The sequence below is a fragment of the Chiloscyllium plagiosum genome, unplaced genomic scaffold (genome assembly GCF_037043375.1).
Source record: "Chiloscyllium plagiosum isolate Xiang-an unplaced genomic scaffold, Cpla_swu_hap1 HiC_scaffold_1, whole genome shotgun sequence".
Lineage (NCBI taxonomy): Eukaryota > Metazoa > Chordata > Chondrichthyes > Orectolobiformes > Hemiscylliidae > Chiloscyllium > Chiloscyllium plagiosum.
Window position 1 is genome coordinate 72,811,047 of NW_028270139.1, and position 24,258 is coordinate 72,835,304.

At 39.6% G+C, this 24,258-nt stretch overlaps 1 protein-coding gene across 1 annotated transcript in view; it reads right to left on the reverse strand.

Moving 5' to 3' along the window:
• Window positions 1-24,258, reverse strand: part of nfxl1 (nuclear transcription factor, X-box binding-like 1) — a 173,184-nt gene that overhangs the window by 99,464 nt on the left and 49,462 nt on the right. Inside the window, exons 11-12 of the mRNA XM_043691569.2 lie at window positions 13,339-13,429; window positions 6,439-6,559 (exon numbers count right to left, since the gene is read on the reverse strand). Coding sequence (XP_043547504.2) covers window positions 6,439-6,559; window positions 13,339-13,429 — 212 coding nt within the window. The remainder of the gene's footprint in view (window positions 1-6,438; window positions 6,560-13,338; window positions 13,430-24,258) is intronic.

Sequence of the window (24,258 nt, forward strand, 5' to 3'; positions counted from 1 at the left end):
AAGGTCTTATGAGGAAAGGCTGAGAGACTTGAACCTGTTCTCATTGGCAAGAAGGCGGCTAACAAGGGATTTGATGGAGACATACAAGATGATCAGAGGATTAGATAGGGGAGACAGTGAAAGTCTTTTTCCTAGGATGGTGGTGTCTTCATGTACAAGGGGCATAACTACAAATGGAGGGGTGATAGATTTAAGATAGGTGTCAGAGGCAGGTTCTTTACGCAGAGAGTGGTAAGGGTGTGGACTGCCCTATCTGCTAATGTAGTCAACTCAGCCACATTAGGGAGATTTAAACAATCCTTAGATAAGCACATGGATGATTTTGGGATAGTGTAGGGGGACGAGCTGAGAATAGTTCACAGGTCAGCACCGAAGGGCCTGTTCTGCACGGTATTGTTCTATGTTCCAAACCAAGGATTAAAAGGACATCTGATAAAACAAAAGGAAAAATGAATGGCATAATATATTTTGAGATATAATACTAAGGCATCGTTTTCAGGGGGGGGGGAAATGACAGAGCCCTTTGTGTGCCCATCCAAAATCTTTTTCATATTATGTAGAACTCACGGCATAGAAATGGACGATTCATTCAAACATGTCTGTGTCAATGTTTATGCTCCACAGGAGACATCTTTCAACTCTGGCCCTGACATTCTGATAGCCAAAACTGCTTTGTAACAGGTGATGGAGTCATGCTTTTCTATTCAATTAAATAAAAGGTGGAAAAAGAAACAGACAATGGTCAAGTATACTCTTTTATACAATGCAGCAGCAAGAGATCCTACAATCTCAAGTGCATTTTATTTTAAATGGTCAATACTGGCTATGATTTCCTCCTGCGAAATTGTTATGGAAGTTACAAAGGCATGGTAATAATCAGAAGATGAACGAAACATGTACCATGGGCAGCAGAGCATCATGGATGACTTTAATTTGCACTAGACTGGATAAACTAATGAGCACTAAAGCTGTGGAGGATGTATTTTTGGAGTGTGTCAGAGCAATATGTTGAGGAACCAACCACAGGGCATACCATACTGGACATGCAAGTATTATGTAATAAAAAAAGCTGATGATTAACAAGCTTGCTGTAATAGAGCCCTTACAGATATGACCATATTATAATAGAATTTTACATGATGGTTGAAAGTGAGGTGGCTTATTCCAAAAAGAAAAATGTAAAATTCAAATAAGAGAAATTATGAAGACAGAGACTGAAAAATACATTTAAAGGCATGAATATACACAGATAATGTATAGTTTTAACATAATTACTACATGACTTACAGTAACCATTCATTCCTTCAAGGTGCAAAACTCAAAAAGGGTCAGGCAACCTTGGCTAAGAAAGGTCGTTCAGGATTGCATAACATTTGAAAGAAGCCAAAAAGTTGCCAGACGTACCAGTCATTCGGAGGACTGGGAGGTTTGCAGAATTCAAAAAAGGAGGAGCAACAAACCAATAAAGAAAACAAGTTAAGAACATGAAAGCCGTTCGGCAAAAACCATAAAATGGATTGTAAAAACTTCTATAGCTATCTCAAAATCAAATATTTGGCCAAAAAAAAAATTTATCCTTGACAGGCAGAATCAGAAGAATTTAAAAGGAGCAAATTACTGCAGATGCTGGATTCAGTACTGAAAACAAAAAATGCATCTGACACCATGGATCTTGACCAGATGAGCCAATGGGCTGAGGGGTGGTAGATGGAGTTTAATTTAGACAAATGCGAGGTGCTGCATTTTGGTTAAGCAAACCTTAGCAGGACTTAAATGGTAAGGTCCTAGGGAGTGTTGCTGAACAAGGAGACATTTGAATGCAAGTTCATAGCTCCTTGAAAGTGGAGTCACAGGTAGACAGGATAATGAAGGTGGCATTCGGTATGCTTTCCTTTATTGATCAGAGTATTGAGTACAGGAGTTGGGAGGTCATGTTGCAGCTGTGCAGGACATTGGTTAGGCCACTGTTGGAATATTGCATGCAATACTTGTCTCCTTCCTATCAGAATGATGTTGTGAAACTTGAAAGGGTTCAGAAAAGATTTACAAGGATGTTGCCAGGGTTGGAGGATTTGAGCTATAGAGATTGAATAAGCTAGGGCTGGTTTCCCTGGATATCAGAGGTTGAGGGGTGACCTTATAGAAACTTATAAAATCATGAGGGGCATGAATAGGGTAATTAGACAAGGACTTTTCCCCGGGGTGGGGGAGTCCAGAACTCGAGGACATAGGTTTAGGGTGAGAGGGGAAAGATATAAAAGACACCAGGGGGCAACTTTTTCATGCAGAGGATGGTACATGTATGGAATAAGCTGCCAGAGGAAGTGGTGGAGGCTAGTACAATTGCAATATTTAAAAGGCATCTGGATATATATAGGAAGGGTTTGGAGGGATATGGGCCAGGTGCTGGCAGGTGGGACTAGATTGGGTTGGGATAGATTGGAAGAGTCTGTTTCATGCTGTACATCTCTATGATTCTATGTGCTCTCTCCCCTTCCCCCACCTCAGTGGGACTGTTAGTTCTTTCCAGTCTGGCAGCTGGACATTGTTCTGCCATTCTCACATTCTGATAACTTAATCTGAACTTTCAACATCCTTTCTCCCCATTACTCCACCCTCAGCCCTCAATAGTACAAATATGCTGCCCCCTCCAGAATTCACGTCAGCTACACATATTCTGAGCCAAAAGGCCGAGAAGCGATTTCTGATGAAGAGTCATCTAGATTCAAAATGTTTGCTTACTTTCTCTCCATGGATGCTACCTGACCCGCTGCGATCTCCAGCTATCAGAAATCTCCCAAGAACCTCAGAGAATTAGAAATCCAAGTGACTAAGAAGAATGAGGAGTTGATGATTATATTGGAGAAATTAATGGGGCTGCAAGTCAATAAATTGCCAGGACCTGATAATCTACATCCAGAGTTGTGAAGGAGGTGGCGATAAAGGTTCTTAATGCATTGGTAATTATCGTCCAAGATTCTATAGACTCTAGAATTATTCCAGGAGAGTGAAAGGTATCAACTGTCATCATTCTAGTTAAGAAGGAAACAAGAGAAAACCAGGAATTACAGACCAGATCTGTTAGCCTTAGAATGGAAAATCATAGAATCTCTACACTTTGAAGCAGGCTATTTGACCCATCAAGTTCACACCAATCCTCTGAACAGCATCCCACCCAGATCCAACCCCCATCCTTGTAATCGATATTTCCCGTGGCTCATCCACCTAACCTGCACATCTTGGACACTATGAGCAATTCTCGCATGGCCAATCGACATAACATGCATATCTTTGGACTTTGAAAGGAAAGTGGAGCAGACAGGGAAAATGTGCAAACTCCACACTAAGTCACCTGAGGTTGGAATTGAATCCTGGTGCTGTGAGACAGCAGTGTTAACCACTAAACTGCTGTACTGCCCCCAAATAGTATAATCTATTACAAAGAATGGGATAAATAGGCACATGATAGAAACAGATTTGATTGGGCATAATCAGCATGGCTTTGTGAAGTTGAGTTTGATGAATTTGGAGTGTTTCTTTTGAAGATATTATAGTAAAATTGAGAAAGGAGAGCCAATGGATGTGGTATACTTACATTTGATGAAGACTTTTGATAAAGTCCCCCACAGGAGGCTGGTTAAAAAGATTAAAGCACATGGGATAGTGGATAATGTACTAGCATGGATTTATGTTTGGCTAAAAGACAAAAACAACGAGTAGGAATAAATGGTCATTCTCACATTGGCAGGCTGTGATGATTGGGGATCACAAGGATCAGTACTTGGACCCCAATTTTTCACATATCACAATGATTTGGGGTTGGGGAATAAATGCAATATTTCTAAATTTGCAGATGATACAAAATTAAGTGGGAGTGTGTGTTGTGAGTAAGATGCAATGTGGCCTTAGGAGGAATTGGACAACTTCATGAATGGGCTAGAAAATACAGATGGAGTATAATGCAAAAAAAAAGAGAGGCTATCAATGGGAGAAACAGATGTGTCAAGCATGTTAACGGTAAGAGCTTGGAAAATGTAGTTGGACAAAAGGGACCTAGGAAGCCTTGTTGGTAAGTCACTAAAGATAATATACAGGTGCAGCTAGCTATTAGGAAGGCTAATGGAGTGTTTGCCCTGTACTGTAAGAGGATTTAAGTACAACAGAAGTGAAATCCTGTTTTAGTTTTTTTTTAGGAACTTGGTTACACCATATATGGAGTATTTGTGCAGTTTTGTTCTTCCTATCTCAGGAAAGATACCTATTGCTCATGTCAGTCAGCTGTTTAAGGGCAAAATAGGAATATCAGTGAATTACAGACTAGATAGCCTAACATTTGTGGTGAGGAAATTGTTGGAGTTTATAATCAAGGATGGGTAACTGAACACCTCAGAAATATTCAGGTAATCAGGGAGAGCCAGTACGGAATCATGACAGGTTAATCATGCCTGACAAACCTCTAAGAGGTAACTAAGGTAGTGGACAGGGGAATGTCTATGGGTTTTGATGAAGTGCCACATAAGGTATTGTTAACAAATGTAGGAACCCACACAACAGAGGGCAAATTACTGACATGACAGTTAATTCAGTGGCAGATGACAGAAAGTAAGGAAAATGGGTAAGTACTCAAATTGGCAGGATGTAATCAGTGGTGCCCCACAACCATCCATGTTAGGGCATTAATTAGTCACAATATTTACTGATGACTTGGATAATAGCATAGAAAGTCATCTACCCAAATTTGCTGATGACACAAAGCTAGGCAGTACTATAGATAATGCAGATGATAGGATAAAATTACAAAGGAATATTGGTAGAGTAGGTGAATGGGCAAACCTGTGGTAGATGGTGTTCAATGGCAGTAATTGTGAGATTATCTATTTTGTACCCAAAAAGGATAGATGAGGGTATTTTAAGTGGTATGAAGTTAAATATGTTGGTTTTCCAAACAAACCTCAGGCTTCAGGTACATAGATCCTTAAAATATCACGAACAAGCACAGAAAATAATCTAGGCAGTTAATGGAATGCTGGCCTTTCAAGGAGTTGAATAGAAGGATGCAGAAGTTATGCTGCAACCATTCAAAACTCTGGTTAGACTTCACAAAGAGTACTCAGAGCAGAAATGGACACCACAACTAGGAAGGATAGATTAGGAGGGACGACAGCATAGGTTTAGGAAAATAATATCTGGACTTCAGGCCTTACGTTACAATGACAGAGTATACAAATTAGGTCAGTTTTCGCCAGAATTTAGAAGATTAAGGAGTGATCTGATTGAAGACTTCACAATATTAACAGGGATAGATAAAGATAAACTATTGCCACCGGTTAGTGAATCTAGAACTTGGGGACATTATCTAGAAGTTAGTGCAAGACCAATCAGGAGAGATGTTAGGAAGCAATTCTACACACAGAGGGTGGTCGAAGTTTGGAACGCACAAATGGCAGTGGATGCTCTATCAGTTGTTAATGTTAAATCTGAAATAGATAAAGTTTTGTTCAGAAAGGATATTAAGGGATAAGGGCCAAAGGCAAAAAGTGTATCAAATTAAGCCACAGATCAAGCATGGGATCACTGAATGGCAACAGAAGCATCAGGGGCTGAATGGGCTACTCTTGTTCCTATGTCCCTATTGCATAGATGGAATGTAACAGAGTTTCACCAGACTTGTTCCCAGATTGGCTTAACTGTTTAATGGAGAGAGATTGGGTAAATTGAGCTTGTATTTGCTAAAGTGTCAAAGAATGAGAGATAATCTCTTATGAGGAGGCAATGGCCGAGTGGTATTATCACTAGACTATTAATCCAGAAAGGCAGTAATCCTTGTTGACCCAGGTTCAAATCCCATCACCGCATAAGGTAAAATTTGAATTCAGTAAAGAATCTGGAATTAAGAATCTACTGATGACCATAAAATTGTTGCCACCGTAGAGAAAAAAAATCTGATTTACCAATTTCCCTGAAGAAAGGAAATCTGCCATCTTTACCTGGTCTGGCCTACATGTGACTCCAGATCCACAGCAATGTGGTTAACTATTAATTGCATTCTGAAATGGCATGATAAGTCACCCAATTGCTGTGCAGTTAGAGATGTTCAACAAATCACAGCTTAGCCAGCAAAGCCCACATCTCATGAATAAATCAAACATAATCACAGCAATTCCTGCTCAGGAAATGTAAGAGCTGAGGTATGAATTGTTAGCCAACTGCACTACACCACAGATATCCAAATTTAATATAAACTATACAACTCTCTCAAAATCCACTAACATGACTGACTTACTGCAGCAGCACAACACAGTTATTCTGTGTGATGACATGATTTAAATATGCATCTTAAACAAGTCAGAACAAATGTAATTTCCAGAGATTTCCAGAATATTTCCAGAGATCACAGAAGGCTGAATTGCAGATAGAATTGTAAAAATGTGTACTGACCTGCAGAGCTCTTTGCATCTTGGAGGTTTGGTAGTACGTTCTCTGCCGCAAGGTACAACTAGAACAGTTGCACCACAATTACATTTCATTTCTATTGTCTCTGGACATGGGTAGCACGCACCTAGTAATTTCAATAAAAATACTTAAAACACAATTCATTCATGGGTAAACAACTGAAACACATGGCAAATTAAAATAAAATAAAGTCAACTTAGTTTGGAAACAGACACTGCCTCATTCTTTGACTCTCCAGTCTCATCACTGATGCCAGTTAAATCAAGACTGAAATTGTTATCGTACCTTTCAAATCCAATGAAGTAAAAAAGCTTGTTAAAGCCAATGAGTATGTTAAAAGTATAGTCACTCTTGCAATGTAAGAAAGCTGTTACAATGCAATAATTAGTATGTTTACATTTCTACCCATCAAACAAGCACCAATTAGAATTTTCCATCTGCTTTGAGAAATTAAAAAATGGAAGACAATTTAAAATCAAAAACAAGCTTATCACAGTTTCTGAAATTGTTCCCGGTGAAGGAGCACTGATCCAAAGCTTAAAACATTATGAAGGATCACCCTGGAGTTTAGCAGTATTTATGGATGAACACAGGGTTTTTCTCTCTGATGGACTTGGGATAGTAGCATGAAGAGATGGCTGGGGGGAAAAGGAATTGGCACCCTTGCTCTGACAAGACTGGCTTTTTCAGGTATATCAGAAGCGTGGTATTAGGTGTTTTATTTTTAAAATGTAACTTTGTCTGTTTTTCATTGCTGTCCATAAAGTCTTCACAAAGCTTATATTGATATGCTCATATTTTCAAAAAATACAAGGAATTTACAACATTTTGCTCACTTGCAAAATCATAGGCATAACGCCTTTAATATCTTGAAATTTACTGATCGGTTTTAAACATATTCAATGACTGAAACTCCATTGCCCTCTGGGTTAGAAACTCCCAAAGATTCACCAATCTTCATGTCAGCTCTAAGTGGCCTCTCTCTTATTTTGAAACTGCCTCCTAATTCTGGACTCACCCCACCCAGAAGAAACATCCTTCCTGTATCTATGTGACTTCAGTGAGATCTACCTTGCTTAAATAAGATCACCTTTCTTTCATCTGAACTATAAACATGCATCCAGTCTACACAAATCTCCACACAGGTCCAAGGAGACAGTGAGAACTGCAGATGTTGGAAAGTTAGAGTTGATGAAGTATGGAGCTGGAAAAAGCACAGCAGCATCAGAGGAGCAGTAAAGTCGACGTTTCGGGTCAGGATCCTTCATCAGAACCATGATTGGCGGGGGGGGCAAAAATAATTCAGATTAAATTCATGAAAAGCCCTACAGAGACCTGCTGTGGAGATGGCATACAGGAAGTGATGCTTATTTGCAAGCTATGCAGCATGTGGCATCTAGGAGTCAACTGTTGCAAGTGTTTCCAAAGTCAATGGACATATACAATCATTTCATATGTTTATAAGCATAGATATTTCCTAACCATATGAATACGGCAAGTTTATCTAAAGTTTATGATCCTGTTCTTGTTTAATGTCAGTGGACCAATGCGACACGAGGTTAGTATGATTGGCAAATGGATGTGCAAGCAGTACCTCCATATTGACTTTACGAACAGTTATTAGAAACCAAAGTGGACTTTGTTCTGTGAATATTGAAAGGACATTCAGGTTGTAGCTGAGATGCTCATTGGGTAGCTTTAGTTGTGCTCATGCAAAGCTGGGAAAAGCACTTGGTTTGAGGTTTCTGCAGACCAAAGAAATACATAAAATAGTATAATCTTATTGGAGCAGTGGAGTAACATGAGTAAGTCATGCAGAGAAAGAGGGAAAGGAGCCTCTGCAAGGAGAAAGTAGGATGCTATACTGTGTACCAGTCTCTGTGCCATCCACCAATATTAGAGAGCAATATCACAAGGGTTACAAGTCTGTCAGTATGCAGTTGGTGTGTCCCCCAGTCAGTCATCACTATGAATGTCTGATGTCCTGAGAGTACCCACAAAACATTTATTTTATGACTATTGTTTTTGGTCTTCAGGCCTCCAAGATTCTCTATAGGATAGTTGCTCAGTGACCAGAGATATTCCTACACTATGACTGACAACCCCCAAGTTTGGAACTGAGTGTCCCTAGCAAAGTCACACTGAGCAGTGTAGACAGGTTAATGTTGTGTAAGTATTGCTTGATAGCATTTCCAAAGAACCTTCCATCACTCTGCTGATGATCAAGAGGAAATTGACAAGTGACAATTAATCAGTTTGGAATTGCCCACCTTTAATGGAGAAGACAAATTTTGGGAATGTTCTATGTTGGGAAGATGGCAGTGATGTAGTGTAGTGAAAAAGCTTGGCTAAGGATGGGGAAGCATAGAAACATGAAAAATAGCAGCAGCAGTAGGCCTTTTGGCCCTTCAAGTTTGCTCTGCCATTCCTTATAACCTTGGTGATCATCCAACTCAATGCACGTTTCCCACGTTCCCCCCATATCCTTTGATGTGGTTAGTTCTGAAGCAAAAGTACTTTAACTAGCAATCTGTCTGGGCCCATAAGCTATTTTGATATTATGAAAGCACCCGGTGCTTTTAACGATTTCTTGGTATGAAATGAACTGTCATCTGTTATGCTGGGGTCCTTAGAAAGAGGCTGAGATGGATTGTTCACTTTGTACTTCAGGCTCAAGATTATGCAGGTTCTTCAACTTCATTTTTATTTTTGTACGATGTGCTGGGCTCCCCCAACTTAGTGGATAAGAATATTTGTGCTTCTCTTCCTCCAGTTAGAATTTTAATTATCTACCTTGTGGCTCTTCCTGGTTTAATTATCCACTACCATTCACAATTCCAAACAGCAAGAGTGCAAGGCTGCGATCCTATCCATTGTCTGTGGGAATTCTTAATCGATTCCCAGTCATTGTATTACATAACAATGTATCTTTGCAAGGCATTTTATATGTTTTTGAAGTACATTATAAAATGAAACTTTTTTTCATTTGTTGTATATCATTCAGGTTAGATCTAGTAAACAAAACAGCAAAGGCTTTTGTGAATTAGGATTTTAGTACAAAGACGCCATTACATTTAATTTCATAGTTCTATAATTCATATAACAATAGGACAAGTTCTGCATTTCATATCTATTTTGCTTTATTAGATTTAGTTAACGCTAGTGACCTTTTCACTAAATTTCTGATTTCTAAACATGCTCTTTTTTTATCCATTTTCTTCAATCAGATTGTAAGGAGAGAAAAAGGTTATTTCTTATGAAAAACCACCTTGTATTGTCTTGGTACGAGTGATCTTTGCATAAATTAGATGTCGGTAAATGGCACACAGTAAATGTTGGAGAAGGACAATTTTATGCTGAATAAAAATGTTAAGTTTAATGAAATGATTTTGTTTGGCAGTTATCCCTTTTAATCTTATAATAAATCTAACATTTTCAATTTGCTATTGTGGAAATTGAAGATTAATTCAATGATTCTGGTCGGAGTTGTGCTGAGAATTGGAGTTGTCAATCTGTATCTGACTCTCACCCCTTTAAAGCTTCCCATTACTAATGTTGAATCAGTAAAGTTAAATATAATATACAAGTCTGTAATACTTCTTAAAGTGAGTTAGCTGTAACAAAGAGACTTCACCTTTACTTCCCCTATATATCAATTTTTTTTGTGCCATTATTATGAGGAAACCCAACTTAGCATGGGTGTTTTTTGATTCTTTCACCTCAATCAAATAATAGGGGAGGGAAGAAAGGCATTCTTTTCAGATAGAATTTATTTAGCCCCAATATTGGTTATAATCTTTGAAGGAGCACCATATATATTTTTGTACTATTTAAAAAATCTTTAATCAAGGTGTATAAACAGCTAACATGCAGTTGTTCACTTGTTCTTGACAAAATTGTTTAAAACATTTTTATTTTTGCCACCCTTCCCATGGTTTGGCACTCTTTTCTGTTCATCAGAACTTGGTGTGTTTGTTGTGTTTATCTACATAACAATTAATTAGCAATAATACTGTAGTGGACTAATTCCTGGAATTTGCAGAAGACTGTTTCTTCAACCAATATGTTGAGGAACTTGGGAACAGGTTATCCTAGATTTGGCTTTGTGTAATATGAAGGAGTTAATTAATAATCTTGTTGCAAGAGGTGCTTTAAGTGTGAAAGTAACATAAGAGAGTGAAGTCCAGTTGCAAACGACGGCCCCAAGCCTAAATAAAGGAAACTACAAAAGGTTATCAGGGGTCTGTTGGCTACAATGAACTGGGTAATCTCATTCAAAGACATGACAGAGAATAGACAATGGTTAATATTATAAATAACGAATGCGGGCATTGCACCAGTTCTACATTCCTCTCAAGCAAAAGAAGAAACACAAATTGGGTGCCTGATGGAATCGGAGAATCGACGTTTCGGGCATAAGCCCTTCTTCAGGATTCCTGAAGAAGGGCTTATGCCTGAAACGTTGATTCTCCTGTTCCTTTGATGCTGCCTGACCTGCTGCACTTCTCCAGCAACACATTTTCAGCTCTGATCTCCAGCATCTGCAGTTCTCACTTTCTCCTGCCTGATGGAATGTCTATTCTGACTGCAGGAGTGCTACTCCAAAGCACTCAAAACATTTGTCAACATCCAAAACAAAGCAGCCCGATAGATTGGTATGTTATCTAGTAGTTTAAACATTTACGCACTGCACTGACGCACACAAGCTGCAGTGTGCACCATCTACAATATGCACTGTAGAAACTTCCCAAAGCTTTTTCAACAATATTTCTGAAACCCAGGATCTGTACCACCAATGAGGATAGTGGCAGCACAAACATAGAAATACCATGGCATGCATATTCCCCTCCAAGTTGCACATAATCCTACCTGAAACATATTGCCATTATGACATTATCATAGTTAGGATCTTGAACGCTTGTGATTGGAACCAGATGAGATGGACTGCAGTAGTTCAAGAAGTCAGTTACCATGACCTTCCCAGGGCAATTGGAAATGGCAATAAAAACTGGCCTTGCTAGCACTACAAATATATATATTTTTAAAAGTTATTCTGTTTTATGTTATCTGCTAATCTATATTTATGCTCGCTTTGCCTCTTTCATTGTCCCATCTATTTATATTCAGCTTGCTTGTTTCCTTAATTATGATCTTGAGATTTGTCAAAAACCTCTTTTTGCAGTGTCTTTTTAATCTCTATATCTTTAATCATCCAGGGAATTTCAACTCTGGATGCCCTACTATCGCTGCATGTGGGAAATTACTTAGCTCAATTAGATTTTCTTTGAAAATCTCAGTTACTGATATGTTGGCCTTTATTGTAGGAAGATTTGAATACAACAGCAAAGATGTGTTGCTGCATTTGCATAGCCATAGTGAGATTACAACTGTGCAGGGAACAAGAAGTATACTTATAAATACTTCTATTAAAATTTGTCACTTGTGTATCTCATTTTTATGCAATGAAATTGTTTTGCTATGCCATGAAGATAACATTAGTCTGAAAAAAAATCAGTAAAGAAAAGATTTCATTCAAATCAATCTTTAAGCAAGAGCTGTATTTAATATAGCTTTAGCCAGTTGTTTTTAATTAGTTTCAGTTCACATGGAATGAAAAGAATGCATAGCAATCACGATGGAACACCACCATGCAGATTGTAATGCAGTCATGATGACCTTGTTTCTGCATCATTAGCCAAATCTATTTGCAATGTACAAATTATATCCCATGTACATCAGGAAAAGAAACACATACCTTTTGTTTGTAGAGAATGCAGTTTCTTTTTAAAATTTGGATATCATGCTTCATAAGCCCAACCCAAGTAAAATCAAGCACCTAAGTTACGGTCAAGGAGACTTATTATTTACATGAATGGGAATTAAAAGGTGGATTTTAAAAGTTTATGCAAAAATCAATGACTTCCATCCCAAATTGTTTGTACGCAAGATGACCTTGTGTTTTTCAGTGTCATTTTTTAGTACAAATGTTTAAATATTAATTCTATTTCCCAGTAAATGAGACTGATGTTTTCTTAAAGTATGCAGGGTTTTGTGCAGAAGACAGTGCAAAATTTAAACAGGATTAAGCTATACAGTCTCTAAAATCTGTTCTGCTTTTCCATTTGGCTATGATCGATTGTAACTAAAAATCCTTTCATATCATATCCCTTATATGATAATCGTATCATATCCCTTGCAACTCTTACGTACCACAAACCTTTGATGTTTGAAAATTTGAACTCACCCACAGCCAAAACCCTTTTGAAAAGTTCCATATTTCTACTATTCTTGTGTGAAATTCATTCTTGAGTGATCAAGCTGCAGTCTCAAGATTGTGCAATTGTTGTGGATTCACGCGCATAAGAAACTATATTTCTGTACATATCCATGAAATCCCTCAACTATTTTAAATACTTTGACTAAATCATGCCAAAAGTGTTTAAATGCAAGAGAGTGAAAGTAAAGTTTATTTAATAACTTTACATTTTAACCCATTTATCAGCCATCTAAGACAATAACAGTCCACCAGCCATATTTATGAGAAAAACAAAGTGGGGCTAGAAATTTTTTTTAAATTAAATGCAGAGAATTTCAAGGTTAGGAAATGCCCATTGGAAGCAAACTCCATCATGATTGTTACAAGGAATGTGGACAAAAATATGTAAGAAATATTTAAAATATTACAGGGAATGAGTAATCGAATGTGACGAAGGTAGCTAGTTCTTATAGGACAGCTAGCATTGTTAGGATAAACAGCCTCCTTCTGTGATGTGAAATTCTGTGATTAACCTAAAACCTGGAAATATTATGCATGAAAGTTGTTTTCTTTTTCATTGTGCAATATTACAATAAAACTAAACTGCATTTCAAAAGAATGAAAATTACCTCTATGACATGCTGATGGGCATTTGTGGTTTCTACAACCAAGAGTTCGACAACAATTTTGATCACATGGAGGACAATTCCCAGAACAGCACTAAAAACAAAGAACGGAAGAGATTTACAGCAGTGAAAAGCAATGTTCTTACCATCATTTCAGAACAACAAATGCTGAAATTTGAGATTAATTGAAAATGGACAAATTACTTTGCAGGTTTCTAATACAATCACTTACAATTCTTAGCTTTAACTTATTTACTTCACCATAAAAGCTTGAACCCACACAGCTGAAAGCACTAAAACTGGTGGTGTAGCATAACCCTAAGGAGTATATTAGTGCCTGATCAATCTGGTACTTCTATTGTTTTTTTCTCCGATTTGTTTACAGAATTCTTTTGATACTAGAATAGCATATGACAATAAATTTAAAAATGCCGAGGAGCCCAAAGACAAAGTGGGTGAAGAATAGCTACTAGCAATTGCTACAAGACGGAACTACAGGAAATAAATGGGAGCAGGGATTACAATTGTTAATGTGTTGGCATCACTATGCATCACAAACTGGTTGTCCAGCTGAGTTAACAGACCTAGTTGACTGGACAGCTGGTTTGTTTCCCACACCAGGTGAGGTTACGGTGAAGGATTCTCCTTCTCAACCTCTCCCCTCACTAAAGGCACTACCAGTTGTCTCTCCTTGATGAGAGGGCAGCCCTGTGGACTGACAAGACCATGGCAACCTTACCTTACCTTTATTCATAATTCTGCTATTCCCCACCTCTAGGATGCATCTTCCGTGTCTTTCCGGCATTACATAGTGATTAAACTTCAGAAGTACATAATCAAGACATCAATGGTTATGGAAAACACTATACAGCAAGTCTAACTTCCTTCTTTGCATGTTCCATCACCACTCTCTTTGGCCTAGCACCATCTATTCTTCTCATTTAATCTTTCCAATTTTTCAAACTATCACAGAGCTTCACGTAATAAAAACCAAAAGAACTGGTTTACCAACGAAAACCAGAAACAAAAACAGAAGTTGCCAGAAAAGTTCAGCAGGTCTGACAATGTCTAAAAGAAATCAGAGTTAACGTTTCAGGTCTGTGGCCCTTCCCCAAAACTAATGGTAGCTAGGAAAATGTTGGTATGTATGCAGAAGATGGGTTGGAGAGAGGGAGTAAGGAGTTAACGATAGATGGGGTTGGGGCCCAAAGAGAGGGAAGAACAGTTGGACAAAGGAGTAGATAACAATCTGGCTAGAAGAATGAACAGCTGTTAATGGAAACTGTTAGTGGCTACAATGGGTAGTGAGTAATGGCAGACTACGTGATAACAAGGCCTGGTGTGTGGCACTGGGGGCGAGGTCTTGGGAGAGTTCAGGCCCTAAAATTATTGAACTTGATATTGAATCCAGAGGGCTGCAGGCTTTCAAGTGGAAAATGAGGTGCTGTTCTTCCAACTTATGTTGAGCTTTGCTGGAACACTGCAGCAAGCCTGAGACATGTTTCCATTCCAGTTGCACATAATCTCTTACTAGTCAGTTCCGAAGAGTCATTGATTAAAAACCTCAACTGTTTCCCCATCCACAAATGCAGTCTGGCCTGACTATTTCAAAAAGTGCGTTTTAACTTCAGATTTCACTTGCAGCATTTTGTGTTTACATCAGCATTAACTTCACAGCCACTTTGCTGCCAGGCACATCTACATGGTAAAGTTTATTCTTTTCTCCTTCGGGAATTTCAAGGCTGTCTCTTTCGCTTTATGCGTTTTTGTTCTTTTAAAATTTCCCTTTACATATTTGATTAAGTATTTACAAAATCAATTTCACAGCCACATCTCCATCCTTGGCAAAAGTATCCAGTTGATACTACCCATCCTCTCCATACTGACATTCATGACAGTTTCAGTGTCGTTTATCAATTTAAAAGTTTCCTACTTCCTGGCTCTAATAGTTTCCATCTTCAGAATGGACATCCAATCTTTCTATTTCCTACTAGAACATCCTTGAATAAATTTCCATCCACTACCACCCTATTCTGTTTTGTTGAAATTCATCTTATATTGATGAACTTCTCCTTCAACTCCCCTCACTTCCTCCAAAAAACGTGTTCCTTTAAACACTTTAATGGGGCCCAGATGTGTCTACACTTCTCCTTCCTTCTCCTTTCCAAACCTTCTCCTTTCCAAACTCTTTCTCAATTTCTTTGTCCCTATTGCTCATGCGAAATATCCATAAGTTCATGGATTCCCAATTATCTTGACTACACTTTCTCATACCCCGTTTCCTGCAACGATTCCATTCCAATTTCCCAGTTGACCTGTCACATCTGTCCTGATAATTAAAACTTCTATTTCTGATGCATCCTTTTTTTCTCAACCAAGATCCACAGTGGTTTGCCTAGCCTCTATCCAATTGGTCATTCTCTGCCATTTTCAGGTATCCAATAAAACGTTACCAAGCATATCTTTCTCCATTGTTCCAAGGCAACCTGGTTCACTCCTCAATTATCCCAATATCCTCAAACCTTTGCATGCCAGCTTTACATACAAACATAGAAGATGCAATACTTACCTTATTATCACTCTGTGTCCAAGACCCCAAACACTCTATTCAGGTGAATTGTTATTTGTGCAAACTACTTTGAATTTAGCAAGCCACAATCACTGTTCACAATGTGGCCTAACTCCACAGCAGAGAAACAATCCAAATTACGTGACAGCTTACTGTCATTAAATCTCTCCTATTTGCCACTCTCTGATCAGGCAAATGCCTTTGATTTAATGACTGGGAACTCATATCTGAAGAATTTAGATGACAGAATTGTTTGAGCATGCAATTTGTAGGGTCAATTAAAGGCAAATTAGTAGATGCAGTGTACTTACATTCCCAAAAAGCAATCAGACGGTGCCACAGAAAATGTTAATTGGCAAGACAAGAGTTCATGGGGTTGCAGATAATATATTAGGATGAGTATTATTGAAAAAAAACAAACAGATTGCGACAACTCCACCACCAGATAGATTTCCCTCCCTCCCCCAACTGCATTCCAGAGAGACCATTCCCTCCGCGATTCCCTCTTCAGATCCACGTGCATCCCCTCCCCCCTCCTTCCACTGCCACTGCAGGAAGTGCAAATCCTGCACACACACCATTCCTCTCACCTCCATCCAAGGCCCCAAAGGATCCTTGCACATCAGATAGAAATTTGCTTGCACCTCCACTAATGTCATCTACTGTATCCGTTGCACCCCATGCGGTGTCCTCTACATTGGGGAGACAGGACGCCTACTTGCGAATCGTTTCAGTGAACATCTCTGGGACACCCGCACCAACTAACCCCACCGCCCAGTGGCTGAACACTAATTCCCCCTCCTACACTACCAAGGACATTCGGGTCCTAGGCCTTCTCCATTGCCAAACCCTTACCACCCAACGCCTGGAGGAAGAATGCCTCATATTCCACCTTGGGACCCTGCAACCACAAGCGATCAATGTGGATTTCACCAGTTTCCTCATTTCTCCTCCCCCCATATTATCCTGGTCCCAAGCCTCCAACTTGCCACCATCCTCCTGACCTGTCCATCACCTTTCCCATCTATCCACTCCACCTTCTTCTCTGACCTACCCACTTCACCTACCTATTGCATTCTCAGCTACCTTCCCCCAACCCCACCCCCCCTCCCATTTTTCTCTCAGCCCCTTGCCCACAAGCATCATTCCTGATGAAGGGCTTATCTCCGATTCTCCTGCTCTTTGGATGCTGCCTAACCTGCTGTGCTTTTCCAGCATCACACTCTCGACTCTCGTCTCCAGCATCTGCAGTCCTCACTTTCTCCACACTCATATTTAGTAAGACCTGAACAACACTCGGGCTTAGGCTGACAAGCAATAAGTAAGATACACGTCAGACATGTGGAAGCAATGAAGATGTTCAACAGGGAAGCTAACAATTGCTCTTTGACATTCAAATAGTGTTACCATTTCTGAATCACCCACACTATTACATCCTGGAGCTTGCCTTTGACCAGAAACAAACTGGACCAACCATATAAATATTGTGGTTACAAACACAGGTCAGAGACTAGAAATTCTGCAGCATGTAACTCACCTCCCCAATGGCTGTCTACAATCTATAAGCAGAAGTCAGGATTGTGATAAGACAGTCTTCACTTGCCTAGATGAATGCACCTCCACCATTCAAAAAGTTTGATAGCATTCAGGAGAAAGAAACCTGCTTGATTAGCACCACATATTATTTTCAACACTTAGTCCCTTCACCACTGACACAAAATAACAGCAATTTATCATGCACAAGCTGAAATGCAGTGACTCACCAAGGCTCCTTTGACAGCACTTTCTAAACTCAACCTCCATCTTTTATAAGTATCACTTATAAGCATAGGAACACCAATATCTATAAATTCAGCTCCAAGACAGATGTCATCTTGACTTGAAACAATACTGCTATTCTTTCACTGATGGACTCAAATCCTGGAGCTCACTTATCCACAGCCCTGTGGGCATTGATGAAACATAAGGAAATGGTTCAAGGAGACAGCTCACTACCACCTTATCCAGGACAACAGGGGATAACCAATACATGCTGGTCTAGCTGGCAACATCCACATCCTATTAACAAATAAAAACAAATTAAAGACAAGGAAATGGTATCTTTCATGGCAGTGAGTTCAAGAACAAAGTTGCTTTTACTGGCCTATGGTAAGACCACACACCCAGATTAGTGCCAGTTTTCCATATTCAAGAAGGATAAACTTGCAAAGGCCATATTGTGAAGATTCAGTGGCCTGACAGATGGTTGTTCTATAATGAGAGGCTGAGTTAATTGGATCTATTTGCTTTGAGGTTCAGAAGAATGAGAGGAGATTTCATCAAAACATTGAAGATTCTTGAAGGATCTCAACAAGGTAAACACTTCAAAGACTATTTCTGCTGGCTGAAGAATTATAAAATTGGCAGTCCTAGAATGAGAAATTGATCATTTAAGACCAAGATGAGGAGAAATGTCTCCATTTAAATGGTTGAAAATTCTACTCCAGAGGGTTGAAGATGCTAAATCATTGAACACAAGGTCAGATAGGTGGATTTGTGATCTCAGGGAATCAAAGCTATGGGGGTGGGCAGGAAAATGAAATTGAAGCCTAAGACCATGCATAATTTGATTAAATGGTGCAGTAGGCTTGATAGGAATAGAAATTGACCATATGGCCTATCTGGTGCTGGTGTTATTGGTTGGACCCATATATCAAAAACTCTCTTTGGAGTAACAGACCTTTGGATAAAAGTATTGATCAGTGGAATACAAATCTGGAAGGTTTCAACTTTAGCTACAGAGTAGCTAATCTAAAAGAGTGCACCAGTGAGACTTCCACAACAGGTTTCAGTATTCTACAGCCAAAGGTTTCCTTTTTTTAAAAAAAGCACGCAGGGTTTCTGCTCCACAAAATAGTGACATCTGCTGGAAAGTAAGCCTGATGTCAGTTGAATCAGGATCACTGCTCAATGTTAGTTCTGCAGCTTTTCAAGTTAAACCAAGTAGCACACGTTTTACAGCATTATACATCTACACGTGAAGAAGATGATTCACATTAAATGATGTTTTAACAGACTGTGCAATACACACATGAATTAGGAGCAGAAGTAGACCATTCAGCTAACCCCCACCCCTGAGGCTACTTTGTCATTCAGACAGACCACAGGTGCTCTGCTTGCTTTTTGAACTCCACATTCTCACCTAACACCAAAAATCTTAAACTGCCTTTCAAGAATCTATCTACCTCTGCTTAAGAATTTCCAATGGCCAACACCTTCACTGCCTTCCAACGCAGAGAATTCCAAACCCTCAGAAAACATTTCTTTTCATCTCGGTCCAAACAGACAATCCCATAGGTTTCAAAGTACCTCCTAGATCCGGACACTTGCAAAAGAAAAGATCTCTTCCAGATCCACCTTGTCAAACATTCAGGACTTTATATAATTTAACCAAGTCATTGCTCGATCTTCTAAATACCAGTGGAAGCAAGCCAGTTTGTCTAACCTTTCCTCATAAGACAATATACTCATTCCGGGTATCAATCTAAAAAAACCTCTGAACTCCCTCCACAAACTGCTATCATTCCTTAAATTGTTTACAAATTAAATTGAAAGAAAAACGTACATAAAAATTACTCACCAAATCTCAAACTTCTTCAATGCCATGCACACCCAATGAATTGCATTCATTGTATGTGTTGTTTTATATATGGACAAAATGTGCAGCAATTTGACATACAATAAATGGGATATCTTAAGAAGCAGTGAACTGAATTATCAACTAACTGGTTTTTGAGGACACTGGTTGAAATTTAACCTAAATAAACTTCCAACTACATATCCATTCCAATACTAAGATGACCCATTTATTTCTATAACGGTGTATCACATCCTGCCTCAGCACATTATTGCTGAAATTCTCACACATACCTTGGTTTACCTTTGGATTTGATTGTGCCAAACTACATTTGGCCTGCCTCCCATGTTCTATACAAGGTAAATTTAAGGATAACCAAAATTCAGCTGCCTATGTCCCACTCACATGAACTCCTGTTCATCCACAATGCCCTGTGCTCATGGGCGTATACTAGTTCCTTGGTAAGTTTGGAATGTTTTAATTTTAAAATTTTCATGTTTTCAAATTCTTCTACAGCTTTATTCTGGCATCCCTATAGTCTCCTCTGACTCCAAAAACCTTCCCAGATAGCTTTGCCTCTTGAGCAGCTGATTTTATTTGTTCCACTGTTATGGTTTTGCTTCCAGTGGTCAAGGTCCTAACATCTCGCATCTCTCCATAAACCTTTGCTTCCTCCTTTCCTTAAATTGTCTGACATATTGCCCAAGAATTTGGGCATTGAGCCCAATACCTTGCTATGTGGCTGGACATTAAATTTTGCTTCATAATGTTCCTATAAAGTGCTTTGGGACATTTAATTTGTATTGACAGTGCAATATAAACACAAGCTGTTACTGCTGAATATTCACTGAGACATTAAAATAAACCTCATTGTTTTTCTTCACAGGGTCTTAAAAGTAAGCCATGCCGAGCCTCACTGCGATTGCACGCTGGAAACAAGCCCTACTATTTCTGGAGTAGTCACAAAAGTTAAAAAGGTTTGTCTCAAGTACACCAGCTTCTTAATTTACCTCTTTCAAGCAGAGGTTGTCAGAAATTGCATACCAGGTGTCTGTACTTAACAAAAAATTATTTATTACAGGTATTAGATTCTAATTACAGATAAACAATTAAGAACTATCAGAGTTTAGCTCTATTAATTAAATACTAATCCCCTTATTACCTCCCCCTTACACACACTCACCCACACCCATAGGGAAAAACTTGGAAAGCAGTTCAGGGAAAACTGGTAAAGCAGTTCAGTGGTCTCTCTTCACAGGGACGGTGCTTCTCTACCTTCCTTTCCCTAATGCACCTAATGGTTTGCAAGAGGCACTGGGTAGGTGGTTCATGTTATAAAAACTGCCTTACAGAAAGTGGGGACTGCAGATGCTGGAGGTCAGAGTCGAAGAGAATGTGGTGCTGGAAAAGCATAGCCGGTCAGGCAGCATCCAAGGAGCAGGAGAGTTGATGTTTCGAGCTTAAGCTCTTCATTGGGAATGAGTGGGTGGCCCAAAGGGGATGAGATATAAATGGGAGGGGAGTGGGAGAAGATGGACAGGAATGCGATTGATAGATGAAGGTAGGGGTGAAGATGATAGGTTGGAGTGGAGGGTGGAGCGGATAGGTGGGAAGGAAGATGGACAGTTCAAGTGGGCAGTTCCAAGTTGGAAGGCTGGATCTGGGATAAGGCGTAGGGAGGGAAAATGAGGAAACTGGTAAAAATCAACATTGATCCTGTGTGGTTGGAGGGTCCCAAGGTGGAAGAGGTGGTGTTCTTCCTCCAGGCTTCAGGTGGCTAGTGTTTGGCAGTGGCGGAGGTCAGGATTTGCATGTCCTTGGCAAAGTAGGAGGGGGGAGTTCAAGTATTCGGCCACAGGGCAGTGGGGTTGTTAAGTGCATGTGTCGTAGAGATGCTCTGAAACGTTTCGCAAATTGGCATCCTGTCTCCCCAATGTAGAGGGGACCACATCAAGAGGAGTGGACACAATAGATGCAGTGTGCAACATGGTGGAGAAAAGCGTTTGTTGGGTGTGTGAATTCTTCGAAAGGTGAAGAATAGCAAGGGTCCTTTGCAGGTCTGGGAGAATGTAGTGCTGAGCTGGAGCAGGGCTGACTGCAGAGAGAGTAGGTGACAGCACATGGCTGTGATGAGGATCAAAAGAGAGAACCGTTTCTGGAGGCTTTGGATTTGTCGTAGATACTGGTTGTCCTGGTCAGGTCCAAACTGTGATGGTCTGAATCTAGTCCGGAGTCCATGCGTGATCAGTTCCGTAGGCAGGCGCTGAGGAAGGACATGTGGCTGTAGTAGCATGTCTGCTTCAGGATAAGGCTGAAGAGCTTCAACCCCAACTTCACCATCAAACCAGCAGACAAGAGGGGCGCAGTGGCAGTTTGACACACCAACCTCTACACCGCTGAAGCCAGGCACCACCTCACGGACACCTCCTCTGACTGCCCCCTCAACCACGACTTCACCTCCCATCAGCAAACCATCATCTCCCAGACTATCCACAACCACAACATCTCAGTGGATCTCCCACCAACAGCCTCCAACCTCAGTCTGGGAACCCCGTACCTCCCAGTTCTACCTCCCACCCAAATTCACAAACCTGACTGCCCCAGTGGGCCTATCGTCTCAGCCTGCTCTGACCCAACGAACTTCTCTCTGCATACCTTGACTTTTATGGCAGAGAACAGAGATTGCTCCTAGACTGTTGGTGATCTAAAAGCTTTGCCTTATGTTGTTCACAGCCCCAAACAATCAGAAGCAGAAAGTCTATGTGATCAATAACTGATCACTAGCCCAAAAGATCAATCAAGTATTTGTACCAACCAAAACTCCATTTGTACACAACCGGTCAGCTCTAGCCCATCCACAACCACCACTGTGCAAACAGTGTTCACAATAGGTGCCAGGTTACTCATCTTCAAAACATACAGCAACCCTTGGTTTGAAAACAGTTCTTTTCTCTTCTCAATTCACAATTTAAATGCTTAACAATGATTCCATAGTTATTACGAAACTAGATTTTTAAATTTAGATTTATGAAGTGAATTAAAATTTCATCATTTGCCATGGACAGATTCAAATTTATGTTCCCAAACCATTAGCCTGAATCCATTGAGAATACTAGCCACTGCATCTGTTAGCTGCTGCTTTCAGAAGAGATGAAAAATAGGTTTCCGAAGCTTATGTTATAACGTGTAGCATTTTACTGAAGAGTAGAAGACAGTTATAAACATATCATGCTGTAAGGTTGCCAACTTTTCCATGAGTAGATCTTACAGCTGCAATGTACACAGAGGCATATTTTAATAAATATTAGCTCTTGCATACAATTCTCAAAATTGACTTTTGCTATTTGCATTTTCTACTTGTTATTTATGCACAAGTACTCAACAGGACACACATTTTATAAGTGCTCTATAGAGACTTAGACTTGGGAGCGGAATTACAGCGGAACCCCGATTATCCGAATTTCAGAATATCGGAACAAGATTGCAAGGTCCCGATGCTTGGCTAAACTATGTTATCTGGCATTTAATTATCCGAACATTCGATTATCTGAACAAAATACTCCCCGTCCATGTTGTTCAGATAATTGAGGTTCTTCTGTATACCCAAACAAATGGCAGATGTTTGAATGGTAACAGGAGCCTCACAGGAAGGCAACCAGTCTAACAGAGAAAATATTTGAACTAATCTTTGAACTGTGTTGAGGCAAGAATGATTTTGGTTGCATAAGCTACAAGCTTCAATTGCAGGTTCAATTGCTTCCTGGTCATTCTTTCATTATCAATTTACTAAAAGTTTGCAGGATAGAATCTCAGTTATTAGAATTAGAATAAATATTTCTCAGGGTCGACTGGAAGCTATCTGCATGCACCAGTACCTTAGAAACCAAACAAAGTACAATTCACGTGCCTATTATAAATCATGGAGACTGTTTAAGTGAACTTAAATTACTTATCTTTTTTAACTTTTGATTTACGGTTGCACAGTGGTTAGCACTGCTGCCTCACAGCGCCAGAGACCGGGGTTCAATTCTCACCTCAGGCAACGGTCTGTGTGGAGTTTGCACATTCTCCCAGTGTTTGCGTGGGTTTCCTCCGGGTGCTCCGGTTTCCTCCCACAGTCCAAAAATGTGCAGGTGAGTCGAATTGGCCATGCTAAATTGCCTATACTGTTAGGTGAAGGGGTAAATGTAGGGGAATGGGTCTGGATGGGTCGCTCTGAGGAGGGTCGGTGTGGACTTGTTGGGCCGAAGGGCCGGTTTCCACACAGTCAGTAATCTAATCTGTTTGTCTGTCTGTCTGTCTTTATAGGAGCGGGGGAGCTAGAATTAAAGAGGATTGGGTTTAAGTCATAGACATTGATTAATGTTTAACTTTGCTCAGTATTTAAGAACTTATTAATAATACATTGTGAATAACGGTATAGATACCAGGTTTATAGCTTAAACGAAGTAGAGTACTGGTTATTTAAAAACTTCGTTAACAACCATTGGGATCAATTTTGAGGATCACAAATTTTTAATTTTACTATATTGGCAAATGCAGGAAAAGGATGGATGATTTAATTTAGCTGTCTGACTTCATGATGTAACACACCTAAGAATTTCATATTCCAATGTACACCTCCACAGCATAACTTACTTTTTAAGATTTGGCTTTTCAAGACACTGCTGCCCACATCCAAAATTTCACCGAGATTTCACCACTCAATTACATTGACTTCCCCTCAAACACTAATTTT